This window comes from Strongylocentrotus purpuratus, unplaced genomic scaffold (assembly GCF_000002235.5).
Source record: "Strongylocentrotus purpuratus isolate Spur 01 unplaced genomic scaffold, Spur_5.0 spur5_scaffold_20, whole genome shotgun sequence".
Taxonomy (NCBI): Eukaryota; Metazoa; Echinodermata; class Echinoidea; order Camarodonta; family Strongylocentrotidae; genus Strongylocentrotus; species Strongylocentrotus purpuratus.
In genome coordinates, this window is record NW_022145606.1 from 23515894 (window position 1) to 23524437 (window position 8544).

Below are 8544 nucleotides of genomic sequence, written 5' to 3' on the forward strand. Positions count from 1 at the left end.
GTCGTCTCCTCGGTATTATTTATCAAAAAATAGCCGAGCTAAAAGGATTCACACATATCCTTCCCCAGTAAAAAAAATAAATAAAAGTAACTGGCAACAAGTGACATGAAAGGTCTATTCTAGAAGCGTCTCTCTCGCAAGATAAGAAGAGCGTGTGTTTATATGTAATGATTCCGGTTTGACAGACGCAAAACATGCACTGTGTCGAAGAAAATGTTATACAAATCAATCTAATGCAGATTCCCTTTGCTTAAATGTGCTTCCTTCTACCAGATCTCCATGTAGAAGTGGCGGATAACCCGCATAAGAGAAACACAAAGACAAGTAAGATATTTTATACGGCTGTGCTTGTAACAAGGGTAGCAGAAGAAAGAAGAAAAAACACATTTGAAAAACATTCTGAAAGAAAACGTACCTTGCTTGAAATCTTTTGTGATGATGTACACGCTGGTAGGTTTTAATACAAAAGTCTTTGTATGATCACTGATTGTAACCTGAGGAGCGTGGGTGCTTAGAAGCTCAAAACAAGTTTGTCGAATAGATTCTTAAGAATAAATTTACAATAGCAAAATATTTGAAATGTAAGCATGTCCAAATTGGATTTTACTTCGTTCCGCTTTGAAACAAATATTCCTCGCTTATAAAATATACGGAAAAAACACAAAAAATTATATCTGAAGTGAAAAATGGAAACAATATTTTGGCTCATGTTTATGACGCGTTTCTCGACATTCAGGTCCACACATCTACATCCTTAACAACATTTCACTTATATGCTTGTAATATAATGTAATTCATGATATAAGTGAAAATCTAACATGTAAATACTTAACTACATTTACGCCTTTCGCTATGTTACGCTTTAGTTGAACCTAAGAGGGATTTAACCGTTAAGCTGAAATTGAATAGATTAGTAAAATATCATATGTCGAGCTCAGAGGGTTTTTTTTTTTTTATAGAAAAGACACAACTAGTACTAATTTATTTTAATTCGATTTAATAAAAGAAGAATGGACAGATGTTTGAATGAACATAATGTAATGATGCATACAAGCAATTAAATCTTAAAGTACATTACTATTATCGTAGTCTGATAATTGAAAAAGGGAGAGGGGTATGTCAGGACAAGCACTACCATAAAGACAAGATAACTCAAGATGTTGAGTTACATGTGCATAAAAGAACAAAAGAAACGAAAAATCATGTTCACATTAAATTTGTTCACATCAATGATAAACAAATATAGTCTAACACATTTGTCTGGTTTAAAATACCAATAGAATGAATGTAACTTTACCATCAACCAATTAATCTAATAATAAAGGATTTCGGCCTTTTAAAATTATAATAAACTATCTGTCCGAGACTAATCAGTCTCAACAAATATTAATCAACTGTTTCCACATCAGTAACTCTTTAATATGCAATTTCAAATGTTAATCCCTTATCTCATTTAGAATTCAAGTAACGATGCAAAAAAAGTAGATGTTACAACAACTTACAAATACAACTCTTAACTCTTGTCAAGATACGTTGTGTACTCCTCTTACATGTGCATCTTGATTTATCCAACTTTAATAAAGTACTGATGAAGTGCATTCACCATTGAATATAAAGATTTGTTTTAATCTCATGAAAAACACAATATACAGGGCGTATCATAATAAAGGATATTGAAGTTTAATGACGATTTATATGAAAACTACTAATTTATAATCAAGCATTTTATGTCTGTTGTAAAGGACAGAATGTCCTCTTTTTAATGACACCCCGATCATACTACTACTGTCACAGTTGACTGAATAACAAAGCATTGCTGTCCACCATGTGAAAGGTGCACTGTGACAAGTTATCATTCACAGATAAATTATAAAGATTAGTGCTTGTGTCAGCCCAGACATATTGAAATGCTGAACAATGAGTGGATTATGTGTCTAAGAAGGAAATGTTATCAAACTTGGCACAGTGCACCTTTCACATGGTGGACAGCAATGCTTTGTTATTCAGTCAACTGTGACAGTAGTAGTATAATCGGGGTGTCATTAAAAAGAGGACATTCTGTCCTTTACAACAGACATAAAATGCTTGATTATGAAATCAGTAGTTTTCATATAAATCGTCATTAAACTTCAATATCCTTTATTATGATACGCCCTGTATATATACAGGTTCACATGTTTATTTGGCTATCCTGACTCGCCCAACCAAACTCCTACTCAATACCCCGCGTTGCTCAGTGGTATACGAAACACTCCTGGCAGTGATAATGAGGAATATACAACACGACCCTAATGAATATCCAATACAGTGCACAAGATTGTATTGATACACCTATCTTTGGAGCTTTCTGTCTAATCCTCTGGTTATAATTAACCAAAATCAATGAGTACAAATGTCTAGTGTAGCGTATGAGAGGAGGGGGGGGGGGGCTTTGACAGGACGCAGAACACCAAGCCATACACAAAGGAGTAGTGTGAGCCATAATTTGTACAATGATGAATGACGTATGTCAATAGATGAGAACAGAAAGAAAAAACCCTGCAAATACATAGCAGGGAAACAATGCACCATAACAAATTGATAATTGATTATAATATACATGTTCAACATCATCTGTTATCTGACTCGTACACCAAATTACACCTTAAAAAAAAAACATTTGCAGGTACAAGTATTAACATTTAAAAAAACAACCATACAAACACATGACTCTTCTATCACAAATAAATAAATCCAACTGTTTAATCCTATCAAACAGTCATTAATATAACTAGGCAATCCCGACTGACTCGCCCAACTAAGGTTTAACCAGAACCACAGTGTTTAGATGTAGCCTCACACCTTGCTGTCCTATCCAGTCACTCTTCTGGAATTATATTATATGTAACAAAATAACATTACCCTACGAGTGCAAGTACTAAATCCTTCTATATAATAGTAAACTACAATATATTTAATAACAATATCTGAAATGTATTGTGCATCCACAAAAACATCAAAATCGTTAAAGTCGATTCATATAAAATAACCGAATAATTACAACGTTTGCTGAATTTGAACAACTGATGAAGTGATAATAAAATGACATCATACAGTGTATTTAGTATAAATGACATAGTCGATATTCCGGATATCATTCTAGTATAACTGCGGCTATTAATACATCTTTCTCCACAATTTAACCACAGAACGACAATTTACATCTTCTACAAAGATAAACAATGAATCAACAATGAAAAGAAATAATAACGCGACTGTGTACTTTTAACAATGACTCATACTCCTATTAGTGAGCAACTATACAAAATAATTAAATACTACATCAACATTGCTATACAATTGATGATTAGCTACTTATACTTGTGCTTTACATGGGAACAAAAGTTCCAATATAACCATCGTCTCTTAACAACAAATTCACATAAAAAGAATAAATCATATACCTGGAGTATCCTCCACAACTCATATTAACTGATGGGAGTCACTGAACACGGGTCTCTATACTTAACAAAAACGTCTCTTAATACTGCCTACCCCTTGAAGATTTCATACACATCAGTTATTTGTGTATAGTATGATCATTTAGCCAATCCTACCTGCAACGATCTATCCTCTATTTAAACAACACAAGGTATATATACATGTATATTGATAATACACTGTCGATCATAAAGGCGGAATATTTTAGTTTTACCCCAATTTATGGAATTATTTTAAAAATTATTTAAAAATAATAGATCTAGATAATAGTATACATTCTCAGATTTTATTGAATAATAATTTGCCAATGTGTGTTTTGCGGGACTGCTAAAGCATGTGTATGCTACTATGCGTATTAACTAGGTGACCTACGCCCTTAAGTCATAAATGACAGTAATGAGGATTGATGCCCCACAAAAGGGCACTAATATAGCACATCGACACGGTTTTGATCCTGGGGCCTCACAGTTACGAGGCCATTGTTTTGTCACTGAACCATGACTGTACGCAGCGGGGGCTAGGGTAGGGGGCAGTTTCCATAAATTAAAAAAGCACAGAAAATGCAATAAATTTTCAATAATATATTGCATTTTACCCCGGTCCCAACATTAAAAAAAATCCTCTGGACGGCCATGCATTATGGCTCAAGGCATGGACACACAGAAAATTCCGTTATAAAATCGGAGAATGTATACTCATATTGCTCCGATTGTCTCATTTTCGCTCGCTCGATCACTGCAGCACAAACATAGCTCGTTCGACGTCACTACCAAACTAGCCAATCAGCTGTCAATGACGTCATATTGAATGTGGCGGCAAATATATTTTGTGAAATTATCGAGAAATTGACTATTTCTAATCGCAAACTAGTTTTATTTTTGGATGGAAAAGCAGCCATTGTTATCTTGACATCCATTGAAGTCATCAGAATAGGGTAAGTTACTTCTCAGATAATTCAAGAGGTCCATTTTTAAATAATTTTTTAATTTCTTAGAATGTTCCACTGTGTTGCAGGGTACCGGGTGTATTCTCGTACTGATGTAGGTGCAAAGCTAGAATGGCTACCACGCCCACTTCCCTTTCTATGCTTTTCTGAACATTCCTTTCCTTCTCAATACAATAACTTTCACCTGCCTAAGTTATTCAAACCATACCGCCTCGCTACTTCCATTACGTAATCATTAAAAGGATCCGCATATTCAACATTTTCCTGCTATACGTTGTACTGCAGGACAATACAAATCTCCCTGGTATACCTTACAGTCCAAACGATAAATATGTGCCTTTAACGAAGCAGGCGGCAATCGGCGTAGCAGACGACACTTGATAGTAATTTTGTATGTGCGATTGCTTTGCTAAATATAAATTACTTTGTTAATAAATATCAACTAAAATTTCTTTTACATTTCTTTAAACCATCATTGATATTTAATAATTCATGAGTGAGTAAAAGAAATATACCAAACTATATAATTATATGAAATACTTGGTGGCAATTAGGGGAGTTTGACGTGATGACCGATTGCACCCCTCTGTTAATAACCGAATAGTCCATGGTGAGTCATGAATATTCATGTTTTTGCTCACCTCGACTAAATGTTTGCTTGTACTAAATTGAAAAATTACGGTGGGGGTTGGATGAAATGGACATAATGAAATGGGCAGAAGTGATCTATGATAGTTCATGCTTTTTATGTTTCGTGTGCTCGACCTATAATCTTCAAATCGTTTGGCAAACTGAGTCCAAAGTTAGACTTGTTTCACATGTGTATTATAGGCAATGACGAGCTTGCAACCTATTTTGAAAAATTACGGTGGGTGAACTTTCAAAAGTCAATGAGACATGAGGGCTCCAATGAAAGAGCTAGTGATAACGTACGTCGGGGTGGATGTGCTTTTCGTTTAAACAAAAAATGAATTTTTAACGATTTAAAAAAAAAAACGTCCATAGACTAACATGTTAGGCTGCTGACTCTGACAATGCTCTGACGATAGGGGGCGTTGTGAAATGAGACTAAACGGAGCAATATGATTATCTAGATCTATTATTTTTAAATTATTTTTAAAATAATTCCATAAATTGGGATTAAAAAAAACTAGTCCACCTTTATGAGCGAAAGTGTAGTATTGTATTACACTGTTGTAAATATCAATAACATAATTTGCGGACGAATAAACGTGTTCTGACCATGCCTGACAGCTAAACTAGTCATCATTCATTAAATAAACTACGAAACAAAGCCATGCTGATGAATTTTCAACAAAATACATCATCACTCTTTAATAGCTACTCATAGTGTAGAAAACTATCGATCGTCATTATTTTGGTATAATACAAATAATACAGTGGCTGACCGCCCCTTAATAAGGATAAGGGGTGGTCAGTCACTGTATTATTTGTATTATACAATAATGTTTGCCATTATCGCAACGTACATTATTACATAATGCTTAATTACTTATCATACACATATTTACAAAATATACTTCTATTAAATCTAAATAAACATGAGGATTATCTTGGGACTACTTTATTGCCATATGACAGCAAAGCTGGACCCCAGTGATTTGGTCTCTTTACCTCTTTAAAACCAGCCCTATGGCTCAACAATGTGGTTCTACTAGTAGACTGAATTTATGATGTGTCCATGTAAAGCTTTCAAATGTACGATTTACATACAGTGTGCCTGATTACTACGAATAGAATGTAAATGAAAGAAAAAACACTAATCCATGGATAGATGTGATAATTGACTTTGTATAAATTTAAACTGGCAATAGACCTACATCGTGTGATTGGAATTTAAGTCGCATAGGCCACGTGTTAAAGTATATATATATAATGCTTTTCGTTTCAAATTCCCTCCTCCCTTTTACATATCATTGAGATGTGGTTTATTTGCATTGTTAAATTTGTTTAATATAGTGGAGTTTTTGTTGATGTTGTTATTTTTTTTTCTGTTAGTATTTCTACTATAGAACATTGAGTCTTATGATAGTATCTTTCTACCAGATTGAATTCTGGACATATTTTGTCTTGCTTGTTTGTTGTTGTTGTATGTTTGATTGAATCAAGCCAGCTAGAATCACAATTTTTACAAATAATTGGACATTCATTTAAACTAAAAATTAACACAATATATAACATAAGACAGATATATATCAGAACATTAAACCGAGCATAATGCAGGCAGCCACACAATGAATAGTATTTGAAAACCTCCATTTACGAAAAATGAGTTCAAGTTTTGTATTCAAGATCTTGAGAGGCAGCAATGGTAGCTTTAAAACCGTGGAGATTAGGGGGATTCGTTCTAGAAAGAATTTTGGTAAGGGTCATGTAAAGAAAGAGAACAAGGAGAGACGTGTAATTGGAGGCGGGAATAGGGAAAAAGTGACAGAAATTAGTTATGAGAGGAACAAAGAGAGTCAGAAAGGAAGAAGAAACAAATTGGAGAGAGAGTTAGTAAGAGTGAAGAGCGAGAGAGGAAATAATAATAATGCGAGAAAAATAAGGACAAATGCACGGTAAAAAGATAGAGAAACTGCCTAATGAGCAAGAAAATTAAGAGAGACGGTGTGAAAAAAAGAAAAGGCACTTGGGCTTTTTAATATCACAGCGACTTAGAGACTGTCTCTATGAAGGCAATTTCACTCGTACTATAACACGTTCTTCTTTGTTTCATATCACAAGTTCTCATCTCAGTTCTGTCGGGATGGAGAGGTTAGCTATATATTTGAAGGTCTTGCGTATTCTAGCAAGATCAGCCATGTCGTGTTGATCACTCTCGCTCTCGCTTTCGTTTCCGCTAGCTTCTCGGTGGAAAGTACCTAGGTCACAAACACTTTCATCATATGTATACAACTGGGTGTTCTCAACTTTGTGTTTCGCCAGTGCTGCGGATGTTTCATTCAGGTCTCTGTCCAATTCGTTCTCCAGTTCCAAGAATTCTATGTAGAGTGTTTTCAGTGCATCAGAGTTTGGAAACTTACATGTACTGGTACTTGCAACGCCCTCTCGTCGAATAAGAGTGCTCTTTGAAGTAATTCTCTGCAATGAATGTTTCTGACGTCCAATTAAATCTGTCATTGCCTTGTCAGATTTTTGGCGGATGTCGTCCAACTCTTTTGATAGTCTTTCCCTGTGTCCCCGAAGAATCTCTGACTTTTCATGAAAGGAATTTTCTATTTCCCTATCTAGATTCTCCAGATGAGAATGCATATCACGCATATGTCGCTCACGATTGGCAATAGATACTTTGATCTCTGCTTTCTTCTTCTCACTTCTTTTAATAAGAGATTTTCTTTTCTTTTTCAACTCTGCTACAACCTCTTCCTTCTTCTTAAACCTGTGACCCTGATGTTTATCAAACAAACAAGACAGACATATGAACTCCTTGCAAACCTCACACAGAATGTCTTTGTAGACTTTGCTGTGCAGGGAACAGTACTCTGATGATTTACCATTGGCCCTAGGATGTACATGTAATTCCTCCTCGAGGCCTTTTACAGAGAAATTGGGTGCAAGTCCTGCGACTCTATTTTTTTCCAGTTTGGTGCGTTTCTTGCAAACCGGACACTCCATGAAATCTTGACCTCGGTAATGTGTATCGTATTTGTCCAGACAGACCTTGCAGAATGTATGTCCACAGAATAGGAGGGTGGGGACCTTGAAGGCATCGAGACAAAGTGGACATGCCAGACTCTCAGGCATCTGTAGTGCTATCCTTTTAGCCATAGTACAGTCAGTCAAAGATGCATAAACTTAGCGGAGAAATGTGAGCAAGAAAGTTCAGCTACTTATTACAAGCACAGAAATGGAAACGTCAATATGTCTGAAAAAAAGGAAAACAAATTATACATTTTGTTGCAAATTATTGGAATTTGAGCGCGTATTTCTTTATCTCTTAACTTGCTAAAAAATAAAATCCAAGACCAAAATTGTCCCATTATATGTATTGATTTGCACGTGTGTAACAACTAGTGACGGTATCTATGCTGAATGCCCATTGTCAGTTCAAACTGGAAGGCTGTCATAGCCTGTGTCGAAGCGTGTGCTCAGTA

At 35.2% G+C, this 8544-nt stretch overlaps 1 protein-coding gene across 1 annotated transcript; it reads right to left on the minus strand.

The window, feature by feature from the left end:
• Positions 1-7177: 7177 nt before the first annotated feature.
• Positions 7178-8218, minus strand: LOC100888498 (E3 ubiquitin-protein ligase TRIM50-like). The gene has a single exon (XM_003725141.1). The coding sequence runs from the start codon at positions 8216-8218 to the stop codon at positions 7178-7180; it is 1041 nt and encodes a 346-aa protein (XP_003725189.1).
• Between the last annotated feature and the right edge of the window lie 326 nt (positions 8219-8544).

Excerpts from the sequence above, each read along its gene's own strand:
- LOC100888498 (XM_003725141.1), bottom strand. The coding sequence starts at position 8,218 with ATGGCTAAAAGGATAGCACTACAGATGCCTGAGAGTCTGGCATGTCCA.